The sequence below is a fragment of the Cheilinus undulatus genome, linkage group 19 (assembly GCF_018320785.1).
Source record: "Cheilinus undulatus linkage group 19, ASM1832078v1, whole genome shotgun sequence".
Lineage (NCBI taxonomy): Eukaryota > Metazoa > Chordata > Actinopteri > Labriformes > Labridae > Cheilinus > Cheilinus undulatus.
The window spans coordinates 15809100-15832107 of record NC_054883.1 but is presented as its reverse complement, the minus strand read 5'-3'; the positions used below and the strand labels follow the sequence as shown (position 1 = coordinate 15832107).

Genomic DNA, 23008 nt, shown 5'->3' with positions numbered 1-23008 from the left:
GAGTCATGAACTCTGACCTTAACTGAGGCCAGTGAGGCTTGCAGTTCTTTGGATGTCGTCCTGGGTTGTTTTATGACCTCCTGGATGAGTCGTTGTTGCACTCTTGGAGTCATTTTGGTTCTCCACTGTTCCGAGTTTTTCCCCATTTGTGGATAATGGCTCTGACCATGGTTCACTGGAGTCTCAAAGCCTTGGAAATCCAGACTGATAGAACTCAATCACTCTGTTTCTCATTTGTTCTTGAATTTCTTTGGTTCGTGGCATGATGCATTTCTTTTTGAGATCTTCTAGCCTACTTCACTTTGTCTGACAGCTTCTATTTAAAGGCGCACTCACACTAGGCCATCCGTAACGTGCCTGGGCCCGTTTCAGCCTAAAGTCAGTTATGTTTGGCCAGGGTGAGTGCAATCTTTCCGTGCTTTCCGTGCTGGCACGGGAGGACGAGGTGGGCCTAGGTACGGCACGGATGCAAATGAAGGCGTATAAGCACGGGAATGTGATGTAGCGTGAAGCAACAACAAGAGGAAGCCGCTTGAGAGCGCAGAACACACAGCTGCATGCTAGAGACAGCAGAATCCCAGTCTAGTCCACGTTTCTACCCAGTGTCTAGCAAAGTCAGGCTTTAATGATTTTTTTCCACTTAATAAACAAAACCATCATTTAGAAACTGCATTTTGTATTTACTTGGGTTGTCTTCATGAGATATTAAAATTGGATTTGATAATCCAAAACATTTAAGCGTGATAAATATGCAAAGAAATCAGTTATCAGAAAGTGGGCAAATACGTTCTCACAGTGCTGTATTTACAAATATACAATAACTAAAGTTCAGTCAGGACCAAGGTTATAATAGTTTTGGATTTTCCATTAGTTTTTATTTTTGTTTTGTTTTCACTTTCTGTGTTTGATTTCAGTTTAGTTTTTATTAGTTTTGACTGCTGGTTTGTAAGTTTAGTTTAGTTTCTTATTTTGCTAAAATACTTCGTTTTAGTTCAGTTTTTATTAGTTAGTGTTAGTTTTAATTTTTTTCTGAATCGATGTCGAGGCTGAGTGAGCGTCATACATTTTTTAAAACATATTAAAACAGGGTACTCTTCACTTATCATTTTATTTACTTAATGATAATGTCAGTTTTGTAAGGGCACTGTATCGTTTTTATCAGTTTTCATTTATTTGGTAAAGCTTGGTTTAGATTTAGTTTCAGTTAAATAAAATTATTTTTGAATTTTAGTTTTAGTTATGTAGTTAGTTTCAGTTAACTATAACAATCTTGGTCAGGACGACTTTGTCAAGAAACACCCATGATGTGTGGTTACGAATAGTTTTCCTTTATTAGCAGTTATGACACTGAGGCAGAGGCAGGATAAAGGAGGGGCTGGGGTGGAGGAGGGCTGTAAAAATTGAAAGAGGCGTGCAGAGGGAGCAGCAAAGCATCGCCAGGAAAGAGCCATTTTTAATGTGGCAGCATGAGTGAATCAGCTTTCCATTAGCTGATGAGGGCTTGTGTGAGATCAGCTGATCTCAGGGAAATGGCAGCGCTTGACTCTGTGGCATGCCTGAACTCATGCTATACACTCAATTTACTGTAACATATAAGAAGCTCTTTTGTATTGATATGGTTTTGGTGTGCCTTTGACTAAAATGATAGAAACCACTGGCTTAGATAATGCAGACAACTCAGCTGTTTCAGATTAAATCAGGTTTTTTCCACACTAAATTTTATGTAATTAAAGCTTGTTACACACTACAACACTTATTATAAGAATATTGTTTATCAGATACTGGTTTTGTCCCATTGTTTAATCAGTGTTATTCTGTGTGCTTTTTCTTCACAGTACTCAGAGAAGGCTCTGTACAACCAGCTCTGCTTCTACAGGTTCATCTTTGACTGGGATCACGCCTGTGCCAAAGTACTCCAGCCTGATGAGAGAAGTAAGAAACATGCATTTACATGCATGCACACATGCTGATGAAATGTTTAGTCTTGTACCAAACTTTCAAAAGTCTCTTCCTGTTTGCTACAGAAAACATTTTTGTCAACGGAAAACAGCTCCCCTTTTTAAAATCTGATCATATTTTATTCATTTTTTGCCGTTTTTATTATTTTGCAGCATTGCCTTTTCAACAGAAATCAAGTTAGCAGGACAGCTTTTGAAGTTTGAATTTGATGACCCTGACAATTCTTCCTCACAAATACACATACACAACATAGCATTAGCAATCAGTGGCGCAACATAAACCTTTTACCCGGGCTACACTTACAATATTCACCAATGATGGCACACACATTCTCACAAACACACAAGCGGCGGAGTGTGAGCATTGGATGCGGGGAGGGGGGGTTAAGGACATTCAGCTCCTCGAGTCGACAGCCCTAATTTAGGAGACGGATTCAATCACACACACATACAGAATGCAAAACGCTCCAATCACTGGAAGAAAGAAGGAAAGAGCCCTCGATCGCTTTCCCTCTACCCCTACCCTCACTGTCCATCTCTGCCGCTTTTTCTCCTTTGCTCTCTCGCCCCTTCCTCTCTCTCTCTCCCCCTCTCTTGGACAGGCACTCGTTTGGCTGTGTTGATTGAAAACAGGTTTTAGATTTGGGGAAATGATAGGGGGAGTAATGGGCGCGCTGACGAAAGGATAGCCCTTCTCCTATAATGGGACATGGAGCGTATATTTCCCCCCTTGGACTCAAATAGACGCTACTCCAGCGCTCTGGGCGCGCTCAGTAGGCGTCAGCCACAAGGCCTCTTTACCCATAGTTCTCCCTGATTGATGTCACTTGATTAGAAAGGGCCGCTGGGCCGAGTGATTTATTTATTTGATTAAATATTTATGTATGTATTTTATTTATGTATGTATGCCTGAAAGTGTGTGTGCCAGCCAGGAGCTGAGCGAGGCCACCAAAGAGTGAGACAGCAGAGGTAAATATAACATGTAATCAACAGATGACCACTCAGAAGATGGAGGGAGCTGAAATAGAGGGATTGGACCGGTGTAGAGGAGGAGGGAGGAAGGGAACGAGTGCTAACATGATTATAGCCTCCATTTTTGCTTTCTTTTATTTCTGTCCTCGCCCAGATGCAGAAATCATCGTCAATCAATTCTCAACTCTCCGCCTTTCTATATGTTCCTGTGCTGTGGTTTTTGATCTTTGGTGGGCTTTCTTTTCCTGAGTCTTGCTTTGTACTCACAATACAATACACGTTTCAACTAATGGGAAAGTTTTTCAGATGTGTGTTCACAGCTTACTGTACATCAAGAGCTTTGGTTCCCAATGTGGGGTCCGGGAACTCCTTGGAGGGGGGCACTAGAGAATTCAGGGGGTGCGTGAGGGCCTGTCTCTTAAAAATAGGTTCACTCAAACTATCTAAAATCATGAGAAAACCCATATGAATGGTTCATACAATTGTCTTTTTTAATAACACTTGTGTGTTGGGCTATTTTGTTTGGTTTTAAACAATGAAAACAGTTTTAATAGATTTGTATTTTTGACAGCAATAAGTCACTTTTTTGTGTGGGTCCTGGGGGGGCTGGCAAGTTTTCTTATATACGTGAAGGGAAGCTCAATGGAATAACAGTTAGGAACCACTGATATAGAGGATGTTCTTACAGTAGGTAACACACTGTGCATGGTTGTATAGCTGCCAGGTGTTTGGTTTAGGAGTTGCTGAAACATTTTGATGTTCACTGGTGCCAAACCAGTTTCTTAGACCAGTAATCAGGTGGTTTACATGTGCCGTCTGTGACCGTTATATTCCAAAATCAGGCATGCTGTAGTTTGACTGATGAGATTTAACATTACACAGTTTTACGGCTCTTACTAATATATTTTGCTGTGACTTTTGAAAATAGAGTCCTTTTGTGGCATGGTGTTAAAGTATGTATACATGATGGACCTATCCATTAGACATTATGACTTAAATGTTTGTCTTAACCTTGCAAATGACCTTGCAGAGGATTTGCCCATTTCCGGATTTCTCACTGGCGAATCCATCTTGCAAAGCTCCCATCTGAACTGTTGGGCCCGGTTAGAAAGTGACAGGACCAATCAGCGACGAGAGGCAGTACTTTCGGGCACAGTGGAGTCGTGACGTAAGCAAACAGCGACAAGAGAGACATTAGCGTGGATCCTGCTAAAACACCAGTTTTATCAGAACTGGACGACATTTCTTTGTTAAAGGAAGAACAAAGAACAGCAGTGAGTTGTTTTCTTTTCAAAAATGACAAAAGTCATGTACTGACATGTTTACAGTGCAGTTCTATATGGTTTTTATTCCTCGGTAGGGGCGTAGGCCCGTAGTGGCTTCGTCACGTGTTTTGTTGCTCTGATTGGCACGTAAAGATGTGACAGAACATTCATCCAATCACCCTCCGAGTTTTTTTTCCAAAGGCTCTGTCCTTTCCCAAACACTGTCTGTGAGTGGTTTTCCAGATGGATATGTGTGAAACAAATCCATCTGGCGTGCTAGGTTACGTTTGTCTTGCTTTGTAATGAATAATTTACCCAACACTGCAGTTTAAGCTACCCCACACTTTTATGGAGCTTTTGAAACACAAACTATCAAGTTCCATTCAACACATTATAAGACAAACATACAACTCAGATGTATTCAGAAAGTATTCAGAGCCCCTTCACTCTTTTCAGTTTTCTTATGTTGCAGCCTGATGCTACAGTTAAAAACATCATTTTTATTCTCATTAATCTACACTCAATACCCCATAATGACAAAGTGGAAACAGAATTTTATTTTTTTCACAAATCTATTCGAAATAAAAAAACTAATGGGCTCAGATGGACGAGTGGTCTAAGGCACAACCCAAGCACGCAGGCAGCACAGGTTTGATTCTGGCCTTGCGGCCGTCTGTGTTTTGAATCAGCCACAAGTTTATTCACAGTACGATGATTAGCTTAAGTTTTCATGAAATATCTTATGTTTTCAATGTCGAGGTCATTGCACTGTTTGATGCTTTTCAGCAGCAGAGATCCTTTTTCTTTCTCGTGTTGCTTGAAACCTGTGGCCTGCTTAATAATGTGTAACACCTTTCTTTAGTAGTAGTTTTCCTTGAACTGGGCTCAACGGGCAAACTAATTATCACAGGTGTCTGAGATTGGTTTCAGTGATCCAAAGAGCCCTGAGTCACAACACCATCCACGAGTTTAACTGAAAAACAAAAAATTGAATGTTTATGACACTAAATTCCAGTTTGCATGATAATTTGGAATGTGGTGTACATTCTAACTGAAATCAACCTAAACTTAGCTAAAGCAGGCGTAAATAATACTTTTAATTGTATGAAGGCAAATATCAATAGACTCCAAACTGATATCATTTTGTGATTTATAATTTCCAAATTGAAGATATTTGAAAGCACAAATAATCCAAGTACCCACATGATGCCACTGATGTTCTTAATCCAACCAGCAGGCTGAAGCAGATCTGTATGTACCAGCATGTGCGTTGTCCATGAAGGTTATCACACCATGCTTCACTTTATCATTTTCCAGGAACACTGATAAACATGTATTTCTGCAAAATTATTAATATCCAGCACGCACACATTGATGGCACTACTTTGCTTAAACTGAGCATGCATGTATACACTGTCACGCGGTGATAAAGTGTAGGTTTAAGGTGTTATCTCTCCATCCTGGGGCAGTAATACCCCATATTACTGCATTACACACCCAGGGGCCACACTGCTCAGATTACAGGGAGGAGACGTACAGTCCTATACACACTTCTCTGCTTTGTTGTCTGTGTGATGAGTATGTATACCTATAGAGATCTATGAGCACAGTTTGTGCTGTGTCTGGATGTTGAACTATGGAAAGCTCCATGTTTTATCTTCTTCTGAAAGAGCTCAACAAATTCAGATCATTTAACGCAATATTGCTTTCTTTGACTATTTAGGCGTATCGGCTGTTTAGTTCTTAAAATTAGATTTCATAAAATAAAACTGCAGAAAAGTATACGGTATATTCTTCTACTATACACCTCAATGATTATCAAAGAATTTAACCAGACTGCCATGCTGGATAACATACTAAATACTTTTTCTCTTAGTTTGTATTAGTGTGCAGCAGAAAATAGTCCCTGAAAAATAAACAGTATCATCTTGCCAGATTAAAACCCACTTGTGCCTGTTTTTAAGTGCAGTCTGTATTTGTTTACATTACACCAATAGGTAACACACACATTTTATACGCGGTGTAAATGTGTGGCTAGTTTCAGAGGTAGTATGGCAAACTGTGGTTTCTGGATAACAAAATCCTGACAACATCCTGTCGTCTGCACATACCGCATTGTCCAGCTGACAGTGAATAGATCAGATTGCAATATGTCCTGCTGCAATTTACATATCGCAGAAGCTGCAATACTTTTTTTAACTTGAAATGTGTTGAAATACCAGTTTTATACATTCATTTTTTTGCAGCAGCAGAGATTTTATGCGTATTATGCAAACATTCAAGTGTCATCGAAAGAGGGATCAAAACGTCACGAGATTTCTCGCCGAGGAAAAATCCTTCGCGGAAACCCTTTGCGGAAACCCTAGGAGTAGCAGCTTTCCTTACAGAAAACAATGCCAAACTGGAAATTATAAGAGGTCACAAAGATGCCCTGGACACTTTAAAATCGTTTGTTTGTCATCTAATGAAGAAACAGAGCTGATCCATGACCCATTCAGTCACCGCTCCAACCCCTACTCCCTCCTCCGTGTGCACTACTTGGGGCCACACATGATCCACCAATGCATAGTAAGTTCATCATAGTAGGGCTGCAACGATTCGTCGACATTATCGTTTGTGTCAACTATAAAAGTTTGTCAACGCGGGAATTCAAGTGTCGACGCGTCGTATTATTGTTTATTATATTGGTAAAATCTAGTACCGGCCGGTAAGGACTCATCTGTACTTGCAGTTCACTACAGGATGTGGTGGGGGCAGTATCACTCCCACTGTTTACATTATTCACAGAAACTAAGAAGAAGAAGTTAAGCATGGCGGAAAGCACGGAGAGCACCCCAAAAAGCCGACCCAGAGCTTCTAAAGTTTGGGAACATTTTACAGAAAACAAATTGGCGAAACAAGTCAACTGCAAACGGTGTCAAGTCAAACTCTCGTACCATGGCAGCACTACTTCAATGCACGAACACCTGAAATGTAAACACACTGTAGCTGCCGCGTCTTCAAATACCGAGAGTGGGCAAGTTTGCAAGTTGCATGAATATCTTTTAGAACTTTTGCATTTAGTTACTGAGCCCTTTGTGCCTCAGGAACAAGGATTAATTCCAGTAGCCTACTTATAACATTGGTGCCGTACGTTAATCAGTTGGAAAACCATCTTTGATATTTGTTAGGGTAACGTTTTTTTCAGTAACGCAATTTAGTGTGCAATTTACTTTAGTTATCAGTTCAATACTTTTATATTAGAGGAAAAACAAACCTTGACGATGTAGCAACTTGACATGTCATGTCAATTTGCTAAACCATTAAGTTTTCACAGGTGTGCATGCATGAGAAGGCAAGGTAAAACAGGGATCCAAAATAGTATGCCAAATAGCCACGATTAGTCGACCAACAGCAAAAATAATCGCCAGATTAGTCGACATAAAAAAATAATCGTTTGTTGCAGCCCTACATCATAGCAGTCAGAAATGATGAAATGTTGCTGCTGTGTAGTCTCCATAAGGACAATATAATGTTAAATTAGTTTGTGTATGCGCCCATACTGGCTCATATTGTGTGGGTGTCTGTGACTTTATAACTTTGTGTCTGCACTGCCTTGTCATGTGTCCTTCTCGTCTCACCGTCTGTCAGTCACACATTCATCAGCTGTTGGCTGCGCGTATCATCAAGCAGAAGCTTAACGTGTAGCGCGACGGACCGTTGTATAGGCTACTGCAGCAGTAAACTTAGCAAAACAAACTCTCTTTCAGCGCCATGGAGTCCATTGTTAGCTCCAATCGCAGTTATAGCCCCATTTAAACGCGCCCTGCTTGTTGTCTGACAGGCAGAGCAGAGACACACACTCACTCACCAACGCACACACATTAACACACACGCTCATCTGTGTGTCATATCCAACACTGTCAAAGCTCATACGAACAAAAAGGGCACAAAACAATTAAATAACTTATTTCTCTACATTACAGCAAACATGTTATTGACAGAAATATTTCTTTTGAGTGTTTTAAATATGGATGTCCTTAAAGAGGATGAGAAATAGCTTGATTTTACTGATGCAGCTCTTTGTATCTCAGTCTGTTGTAAACAGTGTTTAAAGTACTTTCAAAATAATCTAAATGCTTTTATTATTATTATTGTAATTGTGACAATGAGTGTATAGTGTAGTAAAATAAAGATGTGGTAGACTGTTAAAATGAATAGTTTGATTTGTAGAGCATTAAAATGTACAGTTTGAGTTAAAGTTAGACAAGACAAACTGTGTGTAAGCATTGATAGCCTATTCAATACAAGAGGAGTTATTTTAAACATTTCTGAATAGACCCAAATGCTTTGCAATTATGACTTATAGCTGTATAAAGGACATATTATCCACCCATCTATTTTTTTCCAAAATTGATTAAAAAATGAATCTGTAAATATCAGCAAAAATCCAATGTCATCCCTAATAAATGTACAGAGGTTGAGCCAGAGGAACACAGGGACGAGGGCCCCCCTTTGCCACCCAAAAATCTCAACAATGATTGGCTGTTTACTTGAGAGCCAGTGATGGAAAGCTGTTTTTATATAAGAGCAAACATTTAATATTTTGTTCTACAAGACTATCAACTTCTATAGCACCAGTGCTATGGGCAAAAGGAAGTTAACGTACAGCCCTAGCATTAGCTTAGATTCACCCTTTCCAGGTTTAAAAGTATTTATCCCGTTTTTAGAAAAGTATTATGATCAGGCTCGTTAAGCTCAAGCTTGCTGTGCATTCCTCCCAGCTCACTCAAATCAATATTGGAACACTTTTCCATCATAAATGACCGTAATTTGTTTCTGACCACTTCCTCTATAGGGTCTTGGTGCAGTTTGGTCTTTAGATTTCTCAGCGGGGTTTCTGTGTTGAGATCTGCCAGAGGGGAACCAACCAAAGTCCTGTTTAAGCAGACTATAATCAGTCTGAGTATACAGACTAAACTGGCAGAATAAAGAAAAGGACAGTGGTGCAGTATCTGTGCAGCTGTTTCTTTTTATGATATTTGGCCATTCAGAAGTTTGAATATATACAGTATGTGTACATGTATGCTGAAAAGCACAATAGAGCCATTAAAGTAAAATAGCCTCACATAAAAGAGCTTTGTAGTGGAGGCTGAATGTCTGTCTGTCTCTGCAGCGTGCATGTGTGCATATTTGCAAGCCTGTCTTATCTACATGTACATTGCATTTTTGTGCCTGATTGCTGCGACTGAGTAAAACATGGAGGTAATTTCATCCGCTGCAGGAGATCTCTAATAGATTATTCACACGCGCACACAGAGGGGGAAAAAACAGGCTGTCCGTTCTGTAGCTGGGAACATCCCGTATCAATGACTTTCAAATCATTTCATGTCACTTTTCTTCCCTCTGTCTCCCTCCCTCCTTCTCTCTATCTCTTCCCTCCTCCCCCCTCTCCCCCCCCCTCCAGGTCTCAAACTGGAGTGTGGGCAGTATGATTGCGTGTGTGAGCAATAATGTAATTTCGCCGCATTGATAAAATATAAATTGTCCTTGAGCTGCGCTTTTCTAATGATCCATTTACCGACAGCTTCCCTGCCACCTCTGAGCACTCTGCTTTCGCTCCTCTTCTCCCCTCCCACTCCTCCTCTTCTTCTCCTTTCCATTTTCTTCCCTCTATCTCTCTCAATCCTCCACTCTCCCCTCCCTTTTCTCCGGCGATACAAAGCGGGGTGGCAAAAATCTGCGGGTGCGATTGTCAAATCAATTATTCATTCTGTGCAATTACACTCACACAAAGAAGTTTCCCTGTGCTCCGAGTGGTGATTAAATTAACTGCTATTCCAGCTGCCCGTCGCCACCAGCCTAATAGAATATTCATGGAGGCGGCCGACGGAATGGCCGATCTCCATTAACTTCATCATGCTCACTTAATTACAGGCTTGTTATTGTATTTACACCTAGTTAGAGCGTGCAGAGCCCCGATCTACTCGTGCCCGGCACCGCCAGAGTGTGCAGGAGTGTGTGACAACACCTAGTTAGAGCAGAGATAACCCTGATACACTCGCTGTGGCTCTGGGTGCACGTGGCTGCCTCGATGTATGTGCGAGGAAGACTCATATAGCATCAGTTAGGTCAACTTTTCATGCTCTGAATCAACAGTTTGCCTTCTATACGTACATGATTTCTGCTCCTCGGCCTTCCCAGCATCCCTCTCTCCTCTCCTTCTCCCGCCTTTTAAGGGAGGCGATTAATTTGAACTACGCTCCCCACTGTGCTCCGAGGTCTCTCCCTCTCTCTTTCCCCTCTCCGTGATTCTTAAATGATTCTTTTATCTGTTCGCCGCACAGTGATTGAGGTGAAAAAGAGAGAGGGAGTGAGGAAGAAGAGAAGGGAAGGAGGGGGAGAATTATTTTCTCCTACCTTTCAGAAATGATGACATGATTGCTTTCGCTTGATCATGCATCATCACCCTCCCTTCTCTTCCCCTCCCGATAAATAGACTAGATTGTGTCTCCCTTCCTCTCCTCACCCCTTTCTCTTCCCCCTCTTGCTGTCCCAACTAACATGAGTATTATCTGCTAATAGGTGCTGCCGGCGTTTAAAGTCAACCACACCATCCTTGGTGTGTGCGTGTTTGATTTGGATTTTTTTTAGTCGCCATGACTCTGACTTAGTGTGCTTTTTAAGTGTTTAACCACCATCAATCGTCTGTGTGTGTCACTGTAGATCTCTGTGTATCTAACCTTTGTTCCTATGGGCAGTCAGTGGGCTGCTATTTATCCAGCAGCTGCTAATGCAGTGAGCAGGAAGGACGACAGAGGAGATAGGGCTGTGGAGATGTAGACATGACGACCAGCCATATGGACAGTGTGTTTGTGCGTCTGTGAGTGTTTCTATACAGTAAGGCTGACCTTGACAAATAACAAGCTTTAGCACGGTTGTCTTAGACTTAGAAATTTTCCATCATGTTTTAATGCCATGTGTTTTGAAATCGTAAAATGCTGTGTTTTATTTGTAATGAAAATAGTTATTTCTTTAGCCAAAAGCTGCCGTGTGGGAGAGGGAGCCTGTGTTTATGCAATTTAGGCAGTGTGCAGGAGTTGGCTGTAGAATTTTTTTCATTTACACAAGAATTTGTACAATGTTTCTTGCCAGGGACCTCTACTTGTTTCTGTAACAAAACAATGTTGTCAGATTTTCCCCGGTTTCTTTTGATTTCAAAGTTTCAGGGCTATTGCAACGCTTCAATACACTATAATAAGAGTTATGATCTGTCTGGATGTAGAAAAGCCAAGCGGCAGTCTCTGTTGTTGAAATCTGAAGTTATTTTGAAAGTGTAAAAAACTGCAATTCCTCCACTGACCACTAGAGCTCAGTTGATTGAGCAGACGCTGCATATCTAGCCCATTCCTCTATCTTTAACCGTCATCATGGCTTTTATAATGACTTGATCATCAGTATTGTTGCTGTTGTGTTGTCAGTCTACTTAGTGTTACAGAATAACGATGCTATTGTAGCCTGATGCTGCAATTAAAAAAATTATTTTTATTCTCATTCATCTTCACTCAGTACCAAATCATGACAAAATGAAAACAGAATTTTTGAAATTTTTACAAATTGATTGAAAATAAAAACTGAAATATTACACTTACATGTGTTCAGACCCTTTGCAACAACACTGTAAATTTAGCTAAGGTTCCTCCCATTTCTCTATCTTTGCTGAGATGTTTCTACACCTTAATTGAAGTCCACCTGTGGTAAATTAAATTGATTTGACATAATTTGGGTAGACTCATACCTCTCTATAGAAGGCCTCACAGCTGATAATGATATCAGAGCAGCGACCAAGTCATGAGTTCAAAGGAGCTGCGGAGTTCAGAGACAGGTCTGGGGAAGGCTGCAAAAACACTTCTGCTGCACTGAAGATTTTCCAAGAGCACAGTGGCCTCCCTAATTCTGAAATGGAGGACGTTTTGCATAGCCAGGACTCTTCCATGAGCTGGTCGCCTGGCCAAACTGAGCATTCAGGGTAGAAGGGCCTTAGAAAGGCTGGTGACACATGACAGGGTAGTAAGCAGATTTGAAGGTAGATTTATCCCTGACGATCATGGGACGTATCCCAAGTTAAGGCTCTTCCAAACTATTATTTCTTTGGATAATCGTTAAGTATGTGGTGTCAACACTATTATTTTACCGCCCAGGACTGCTGATTGTGGAGGGGCAAGCCAGAGATATCGATAGACCTCCATGTTTGTTTTTCTTCTGAATAGGGCTGGGCAATATATCGAATATACTCCATGTATCCTGGCTTTTGCCACCCACAATGTATAAAATGACTATATTGCGAATATCCGAGTATAAATTATGTGGAAGTTTTGAGCTGTAAGTGTGCATTTCTCGCTGGAGTTTCACTCCTCCCATTGTCCCTGAATGCATCTCTCTGAGCAGCGAGCTCACTCTCTCTTCTCCACCAATCCAGAAAACTCCTCTGCACATGCGCATCAGCAGTGAGAAGCAAGGGAGAGGAAGGTAAACACAGCAGCGTGGCTAGTTAGCGGGGAGTTAGCTGACTTTAGAGACAGAAACAATGCTGGATCTGCAGCGTTGAGCAGTTGTTCAACTTTGAAAAGAGGAGGTCAAACTCACGTGGTATTCATTAAAATATGCAGCAAGATGACTCTGAGATAACGGCGGCAGTATCACAACACATGCTAAAGACATGAGCCCAGTGTTGTTGGAAAGACACTTAACCCAGAATACGAGATTTGCATGGGCGCGAGCATTTTGCTGAAAACTCCCTGCCTGAGTCGTACAGGTCAGAGAGAAGATGGCCCAGCAACGGACAAATGTGATCCACATCTCCACAACAACGGAGACTTATCTCAGCCTTACAGTTCAAAACACCGACACCGAGTAGTTAAAATGTTTCCGCTTCCTGACAAGCTTTTCCCCCCATGATCACACAGGACAGTTTCTTGAATAAAGTCTAAAGACGCTCTCATGTTATGAACTTGTCAGAAACTGGTCCAGCATTCATCAGCACAGATAATGGACTAATATAATCACAGCTGTGAGCCTGAGTGGTGGACTAGACTGCAGGATTTTGGTCATTTACTGCAAGCAGGATTGGTGAGTTTCGTGTAGGTTTGCTTCACCCTTAATGAGGAAAGTAATCATTTTATAATCAGCAATAGTAACCATAACATAGAAAACATTTCAGGACTTTCCACACACTGTAAAATACCAAGTATTTCATGATTTATGTATTTTGATTTATTAGTAAAAGATTGAATGAAGTCCTTTTAAAAATTAAACTGCCAAATTTGACTTTATATAGATTTTTACTTTCTGCAAACAATTTTATTAAAAGTCCAATAGAAGTCTATTTTGATCACCAAACTAGTGTTATTTGGGCTGAATTAAACATTATACAGCTGCTGAGAGGCGATTTCAAAATATTGCGAGTTATATATATATATATAGATCTATATATATATAGATCTATATATAGATATATATATATCTATATATATATATATATCTCGGGATATAGCCAAAATATATCAGGATATTAATTTTAGGCTATATTGCACAGCCCTACTTCTGAAGTCCTGTGATGATGCTCGGTCATTGGCAGGTCGGTGTGTGGTCTCCAGAGGTCTCACAGTCTGGCTGAGTCGTGTAGTGTGTGCACCCAAAGGATTTTACATCAAGAAACGTTTGAATTTGTCCTTGTCTTAATGTCTGTGGTCTCCCACATGTTTGAAATCGTTTAAGATTTGAAAATCTTGTTGTTTGTGACCAGCCAAAGAGAGGCGACCAAGAACCTGATGGTGACTCCGACTGAGCTCCAGCGATCATGTGTGGAGATGGGACAACAATCACTGCAGCCCTCCACTGATCTGGGCTTTATGGCAGAGTGGTTAGATGGAGGCTTCTCTTTAGTGCAAAACAAATGGAAGCCTGCTTGGAGTTGAAAAAGGCTCCATGTAAAAGACATTGGTTTTGGACTCTGATATAAATTGCCAGTGAGCTTTTATTTATTTATTTTATTGATTTTCAAAAATCCTAAAACTTCTGTTTTTACTTTGTCATGATATGATACTCAGTCCAGATTAATGAGAATAAAAATAAAATGAAACAGCTGTAGCATCAGGCTGAACCATAAAAAATTTGAAAAACTTGAAGGGGGTCTGACTACTCTCTGAATCTGAGTGCACTGTTCATTCTTTTAAATCCCCACGAATCCATACCTTCTGAATTTGATGCCTGTAACATGTTCCAAAAGAACAAGTTGGGGCAGAAGTGTATTGTCTTGTCTTGCCTTGTTTCTGATTGTCTTTTTGTCTGACAACACTCTGTAAATGACTGGAATCTAAGGACACTAACTGTTGGAAGTATCCAAAGTTTTTATTTCCCTTGTTGCTGGATGTGTATCCTCAGTTGCTCAATATTGCAGGGTTTCCTGTCTTCTTTTTTTTTGTTTTGTTTTGTTTTGTTTTTTGTTTTTGCTTCTTAATGCACTGTACATTTACAACAATCAACAAATCAGGTCTGCATGGAGGCCAATCAGGTACCCAAGACATGCTGATGTAACTAGTGCAGAAAGTGGCTTTGCATTGCTGTGCTGAAAAAAGTAGGGACGTCCCTGTAAAGGCATTTGTCTGGATAGAGATGTATTTTGCTCCAAAACCTTCTCTGTGTTAAAGGTGCATTCACAGATGTGCAAGTTACCCATGCCATGGGCACTAAAACACCCCGAATCCATCACAGATCAGTGTTAATTTCATCAGCTAAAACTATGACTAAAAATGTTGGCCGACAGCCTTTCTTCCATGAGAAAAACAAGACTAAGACTAGCCAACGATAGATCTGTGATGACTGAAGCTGACAAAAAGTAAGTTTAGTTTCCGTCAAAATGACTAGACTAAAATGTAATTTAGTTTTCGTCTGACATTAAAAATCCATGATCTTTCTCCACTGTGGGTAAATCTTTCAACAACAATGTATCTGTATCTCTTCTGCCTCGTGGCAGTAGAAAGCAGGGACCCCGGGTTTGGCAGAGTGCATTGAGCATGCTACCGTGACTTGATACCAGATTTAGGCAAGAGAGTAAATGCTTGGACTAAATGTAAAGACTAAAATGTGAGGACTTTTTATGGACTAAAACTAGACTAAAACTATAAAGGGTGAAAATGACTTAAAATGTGACTAAAAGTAAAAGACGTAATGAAATGACTGATGCACACCAGAGGACTTGCTAAAATTCTTAAGACTCTAAAAAGACTGCCTGCAAGCTGTTAAATTTTTAGTCTCAGACTAAGATTTTTCAGAGACTGTGGGTTACTAACCACAAGACTAGGATATGATTCCTTTTGAGATTATTTCCCATCATGCATCTGGTGGAAATTCACAACATTTTTTCAGCAGAGACAAGATGTAGAAGGAGATAGAGGTCATTTGAGTTAATGTCTCTTATAATCCGATGTTTTAAAATCATTTACAGAAAGGGATTAGAAATGAAAGGAAGGTCAGGACAAGACGAGGCACACAAACACACAGGTGCAGCTCTGAGCAGAGAAGTTTTTCAATCTCTTGAGTTCTGAACGGACATTCAGCAGCTCTAGATTGATCTACGCATATGTTCGTATTTCGGAGATTGAAGTGAATTGATGTGCTTATGCACAACACTGGCTCCCATTGGTTGAGGACAACAATTGTGTCACTGAGAAACACAATTAGCATACAACCAGACTAAAGACTTATGACAATATCTGATGTGTATGATATTATCGTAATGCCACGACTGAAGAAAGACTGCCTTAAAATGGTTAAAATCAAGTCTTATGACCACCTTACAGCTAACGACGGGAGCAAGCTGTGACTTTAGCAAGACTCCCATGATTTTACTCCAACTCTGGAATTTCCAACGGAGGAGAAGTCGTTAGGTGTAAGGCCACCTTAAGACTAAAATTAAAATTAGCTGTCAAAATCAACACTGTCACAGATGCTGGCTTTTGAACTTTTTTTAATAACAGCCCCTTTCATCTTTAGCCTGGAGGACTTGATGGCCTTTTTGTCCTAAAGCAAGTTGAAATGTGGACTCATCAGGCCACAGCACACTTTACATCATTATGTCAGTTCATCTTGGAAAAGAGAGAGCCAGGAGATGTTGACTGTGCTTCTGGATGTTGCTGATGAATGACTTTCACTTTCCATTGTAGAATCTAGAATTGCATTTAGGTTTAGGTGCAGCACCGTACTTGATCTGAAAATGTTTTCAAGTGTTTCCAAGTTCACGTTGTGACATCCATCACAGAATGATGCTGGTTTTTAATGCAGTGCCGCCTGAAGGATCTATAGCCACAGGCACTTAATGTTGTTTTTTAGCCTCAGCCTTTATGTGCAGAGATTTCTCCAGATTCGCTGAATCTGTTGATGATATTATTGACTGTAGATGGTGACTTCTCTAAATTCCTTGCAATTGCATGGAGGACAACATTATTCATAAATTGTGTCGCTATTTGCCCATGCAGTCTTCCAGAAAGTTGAGAACCTCCCACCATTGTTGATTGTGAATGACTTTATAAGTGCTCCTTTTATACCCAGTCATGACACTATTACCTGATACCAATTAACCTACTAAAGTGTAACCTGACATGCCAGATGGATTTGTTTCACACATCCATCTGGGAAAGCTTCAGTAGGAAACGTTTGGGAAAAGGCAGAGGCGTTTGGAAAAAACTCGGGAGTGTGATTGGATGAATGTTCTGTGTGTCACATCTCTACGGGCCAATCAGAGCAACAAAACACGTGATGTAGCGGCTATTGAGCTGCCCGTGCGCAGCCACGGAGGAATATCGCAAGACATGGCGACTGTAGACATGTAAGTACTCGACTTTTGTTGTTTTTGAAAAGAAACTCACTCTTTATTCTTCTTTTAACGAAGAAATGTCGTCAGGTTCTGATAAAACTGGTGCTTTAGCAGCATCCATGCTAATGTCTTCCACCATAATTGCACCGGCCTCTTGTTGCTGCTTGTTTACATCACGACTTTGCCGCGCCAGAAAGTGCTGCCCCTCGTTGCTGATTGGTCCTGTCACTTTCTAACCAGGCCTAAACGCTTCAGATGGGAGCTTTGCAAGATGGATTCACCAGGGAAAAACACGGAAATGGGCGTATCCATCTGCTTTGCAAGGTTAACTAAAGTGCAGGTCACACACTACATGATAATCGTGCCAATTGTCGTTCAGAATCCTCCCTTCTGATCAGAGTCAACGATTATTGGATGGTTCTTAAGATTATCTTGCCAGATTATCCTGTGACGTGTTAATTTTTCCCTTTCACATCTGCTTGTAAATATTAAACATGTTCAGTATTTACATCCAGAAATCTTTTTGCGTGGTGAACACTGAGGACAAATGAGCAGGCACAAGCAGAGTTGATAGGTGATATGGAGATATAGCCAGTCAGGAAGCAAAAAGGTGGGATCAAAAAACAGGTGAAGCTGGAAGTTAGATGGATGTCAGAAATGGATGGGCAACTTGTTGATTAGTTTCAACAAACTTTTTAAGAACATGTGTTGTAAAATATACCACAGAAGAACTGGACCTATATACAATGGGCTGAGCAGGTAGCTAACAGCTACCCACATTAGCTTGTTCACTCTAAAGTCATGTTTGGAGACATGGAGGCTGTGGTAGTCAAACAGAATTTGTTGGTGTGTTGTGTGTTGTGTTGGCCCTCTCATCTTACACTGCACACTGACACTGTAAAATCAGGATTATTTGTCTCTATTTGTAAGGTCTCCCAATGAAAAAAATCAGTTTCAATTGAATGAAAAATCAAAAATGTATGTTGCAGGCTTTACCCGTTGAAATTTCAAGGTGGTTTCTTTCTTTGTTTTTTTTATTTCCACAACTTTCCTTGCTCCTTTTCCAACTTTTTTGGAGCTTGTTTTAGGCATCAAACTCAGAATGTGTGCATACCTACTAGTAATACAATAAAGTATATCCGTTTAAATGCTGAATATCTTGTTTTTGTTTTGTATCCAGTTGAATAAAGGTTAAAAATAATTTGCCAGTAGATATCCCAACTTTTTTGGAATTGAGATTCATAGTTGTGCTGCTGGTAGCCAATCATTAGTGGGTTTTTTCTTTGCTATTATTTAACGTATGAAAATTGTGTGTTTTTTACCCTCATAATTTCTACCTGATGAAGTCTGGGGGGTAAAAATATGTGATGTAAATCTAAACTGATTCTGTTTAAAGATTGAACTTTCTCTCATTCCAATTCTCCTATTTCTTCACCTGTAATGTCCCGGTCAACGCGCTATCATTCTCGATAAAGCTTTCTCCACGCCTTTCTGTGATAGCGTGTTATTATTACTTGGTTTCATGATACTTCATCTACACTTGATGCTCAGAATAATACTGTAAAGATTTGGTTTTGGTGTCCACCCTACCCAGGAGAGCTGCTCTCAGTTGTCTCTGTGGCCTTATTACGGCCCACCTGAAGGGATAACAGGGACCAGATATTGACTTCATGCTCTCATAGGGCTTTCCTATCGATTTCATGATCTTCTGTGTGTGTGTACATGTGTGCCGCCATCGACCCCCTCCGACCAATTCTACCATTCTCCCCTCTGACTCTCATAGTGATAGCATCACAGGCAGACCGTGCTGAACTTGTTAGGAGTGAAATGTTGCTCTGATGCTCATAGAGACAAAGCTGGCACTCTGCTCCTCTTCCTATTGGAAGTACCATTCGTTTTTACTATGCAAAGTTTGTGCTCCTGCCAGCTAGAGGTACAGTAGTTAAAATCTCAGCCTACCGTGATAGTTGTGAAGTACAGACTAGAGACCTGCGCAGGACTGATTTCTTCATCCTGCTCCTGCCCGCTCCCGCTGAATTTCTGACCATTACAGCCTGCACCTGTAACGTGTGTTCCACTCCCAGCCACACCCGCAAAACCTTGAGAATTAATGTCCGCACAATAATAGAGATGCATTGATTTTGTGTCTTCTCCCGCCCTGCAGGAGAAAACACGTCATTTTATAAGCCATTAATAGAGATTCAGACTGGGTGTTGTTCCAGCAGTAAAGGGGAAACAAAAGTGTCACGGAATACATCAAAAACGAAAAACAGTGCCTTGTGCAAAAACGGGCCATGAAGATCATGTGAGTGCAAACAACCTATTAATCTAAATGATTAAAAAAGAATCAGCTGCAGAAAAACACGTACAATCGCTCTCTCCCCACAGAGCATCTCTCTCCCTCTTTCTCTCTGAGCGGCAGCTGTCAGTCAAATCTGCTGCGTTTCAGCACCAGGGACAGCTCATTCTCAGCATAAACATTACTACCTTTCACAACACAAAAAAAAACACTTTTCAGTTGAAATAATTATTTATGAAACTGTACTTGTCTCGCCATTTAGTATTCAGTAGTAGATATTAATCTGTTATTCCTTCAGAGGTTGTCTGCAGAAACAAAACTTGTCAGACTTCCCTTGTTTTCTTTTTCTGTTGTACAGACCTTGTTTAAGCTTCTTTTCTACATCATTTGTTGACTCCATCATCCTGTCACTTGGCTACATCCAGATCCCGCAGTGGTTTTTTTTTCAGCCGCCCATTCCCGCCTGCAGCAAAGTTCAAACCGCCCGCTCCCTCGAGATTTGTGTTGGGTCCTGCAGGACCCAATCCTAATGCAGCCCTCAAGTACAGACCCACAGCTCACATGTTGCACTGACCACCTCTGCTGGTACCTTGTCTTAAATTAGGAAGTCTGTTCAAAGCAGCACTGCAAATGGATTAACAGTAGACCCCGTTTTTCTTAAATGGAGGATTTTGACCTAATGATATGGGTGTAAATCACCAGTTTCGCTGGAAATAAGATGATATAAATGCAACAATATGATATTTTTTGACATCACAGTGTTTGCCACGATACCATTGTAATTCACGCCTACAACTGATATCAGGCGATTCTATGCACAAATTCACAGAAAAGGAAGTTTTGGCAATTTGACTGCAACTAATTTTCCAATTTAATAAAAAAATCTCTTAACAATAAGAACAAAGAACAATGTTTCACAACAGTAAAAACTGTAATGCTGCAAATGCTGCTTTTACTGACTTAAGGGTGAGGGTGTTTACATTTAAATCAGGAACATAACTATGAATATTTACACTAAAACATGTTTTTATAACAGCAAACATTTTAAGTTCCAAGGAGAGTAAGTACCACAGAGCAGTTCATCTCAGTACAGTCTGTTGTTAACTGATGTCACTGCCTTTATTAAAAGTCAACGGTTAGTTAAATGCTGTTTTTCTCTTCACTGTGAAATAAAACCAAGCTCATGTTGTTCCAATGACGTTGGCCCACTCATGCCAAAATTTTCGTCTGTCATGTATTTTTTTCGGAACAACCTCGCTTTATGCGAAATTTCGCATCAATTCAAGTCATTTAAATGGGTGCCTGATGATTCAAAACAGTGTCCGCTGCATCCTCCTCACTTGCTCACAAGCGCCGGACCCCTCCTCTCTCTCCCTCTCTCTCGCACTGAAACCCCACTTTAAACACCAAAGATTGCTCATTTATTATGTAGATATCAACCATGGACATACAACAGATGGGTGATTGATGATTCAGTTCAGCATCTGTTGTTTTATTCTCTCTCGCTTGCTCACCACCGCCCAACCCCTCCCTCTCTCTCAAAACCGCACCGAAACCTCACAGCAAACACTGTAGTTTGCCTGTGTATTATGTGGATATCAACCATGGAAATACGACAGTTAAAGACATGAGTTGTAACCTACTCACAGCTCACACAGAGACTGAATTATAAATTTGCTCTTTCGGCGCTATAACGCATGAGCAGGTGCTGTATATGAAGCTGTCCATCATGATGGATCCATGGATTTTAAAGAAGTGACAGAGCCACAAGCTTGCAGTACGAAACAATTTGCCACATTCTACGAATTTTCACAGTGAAGGCAAATAAAAACGCATTGGGCCCAGTGTGCAAGGTCAGAGTGCGTGACGTTTTTTTTTCAGATTATGGATCCAAAAAAAACCACATCCGAAATAAGAGACCCAGTATGTACAGACCTTTACACTTAGAGCTCCTTCAGGTTTGCCTAGCATAATCAAATGGGAATACACAGGTGTGTGGTTGATGATTGTGGTTGATTGGTCACATGACCATGTGTATTTAGCATACCTGTGTACACCTGTTTGATTGTGTTTGGCAAAACCTAAAGAAGCTCTAGGTGGATTCTTTCTCTTTGTTTACTTTGGTCCTGCAACCAACCGTCACCTGACAACTTGGGCTGTGCACAGGGATCTCAGTTTAAGAAAATGCATAGATGCATCGTTACAGCCCTCCCTGATGAGGGAGAAAACCTGATTTTAGAAAAGCAGTGCCACCAGCCTGGTCTGCGTCAATTTTTACATTTGCGCAATGAAATGACAGCTTGAAATACACAATGAATGGGGGTACATTTCCACTTGTGGCAGCTGCATTTCCAGTCTTGACAGCATGCCTCAGTCTTCTATACTTTATTATCCAATACTAATTGTACTAGTACATCATATAAAGCATATAAATGAAATGTCTCAATTTGCACAGACTTCTGTGCAGTTCAGTCCTCTTCCATTAAACTCACCAATGATAACCCTGCTCTTTTACTCCCTCCATCTCCTCCAGGTCGAGTATCAAAGCTGTGGAGCCGAGAGAAAGACGTGTACCGGAGGCTGAAGGAAGTCCCCGACAAAGCTTTGGCTACCAGCGGCTACTCAGAGATCAACCTGGCCAAACTGTTCCAGGCCTTCTCCTCGCTCAAGTAAAACAACACACACATGTCTGTTATGATGGCAGCGCTGAGAGGCTCACGACCGGAGATTTGCACATTCATCTACAGCAGTTCTCTCCGTTATCGATCGGCAATTTTAGGGTTCGACCTCCTAACCCTCGTATCTTTCCTGAACCTAATGGGCTCGTTAAATGACTTTAAACCCAATCACACCTTTTCACCCTCCTCAGAGCGTGCACACGTACACGGGTGACATGACCCTATCACCCTGACTCTACATGGTCAGGGTAGTAAAAGAAGGGAGTAGCAATCATACCCAAATAACAGCCTATTGTGTGCGTGTGTATGTGTGTGAAAATGACTTCTCCTCAGAGAAGCCAGTATACTCCAGAAGACGCTAATTAGCCAATGATAGTGACCCGAGCCGCTCAGACCGCTGGATGCCCGCGGTGATCGGACACTTGTTCTGATTACCACCATTCATCCTGAGAGAGAGATCAGAGGATGAAAGGAAAAAGGAAGATGCAGGGTGAGAGGCCACACGTTCTGCTCTCTCTTTCCTTTGTCTCCGTATTGAACAGCTGATCTTCTTCTCCTCCACTGCCTCTGTTTAACTGATGTCATCTCTTCCCTTTCACTCCCTCTCTCCCTGTCCCTGCTCCCTGTGTTCTGTTTTAATGCTCGTCATTTTCTATGTAAGGCTTCCTGGTGTATGTGATGATGTTTTTGTAATGACCAGAATATCTTGTAATGGGTATTTTGATGCTGATGAGAAATTGTTTGATACTGAAACTTCAATAAAAACGTAATTAATAATTTGCATTCTTGTGTTATTTACACATTGGTGAATGGCTTGAGCGGTTTCTATGTTCGTTGTTACACTACACTTTCATGCCATGTTTGCTAAATATGACATAAAAGTGAAGTTGATTTAAAAAATTAGATTAATAATAAAATCTGTTTATAATGTTTGCAGCCTGTTGTTACAGTGTATTAATCAAGGAATCCAATAACATTCCTTT

The 23008-nt window shown here is 40.8% G+C and overlaps 1 protein-coding gene across 1 annotated transcript in view; it reads left to right on the top strand.

Annotated features, from left to right (window-relative positions):
* Nucleotides 1–22802, top strand: part of pola1 (polymerase (DNA directed), alpha 1) — a 103309-nt gene extending 80507 nt beyond the window's left edge. Inside the window, exons 36-37 of the mRNA XM_041814577.1 lie at nucleotides 1836–1932; nucleotides 21881–22802. Of these exons, the coding sequence (XP_041670511.1) occupies nucleotides 1836–1932; nucleotides 21881–22020 (237 nt within the window). The 3' untranslated portion in view covers nucleotides 22021–22802. The remainder of the gene's footprint in view (nucleotides 1–1835; nucleotides 1933–21880) is intronic.
* The last annotated feature ends 206 nt before the right edge of the window (nucleotides 22803–23008 follow it).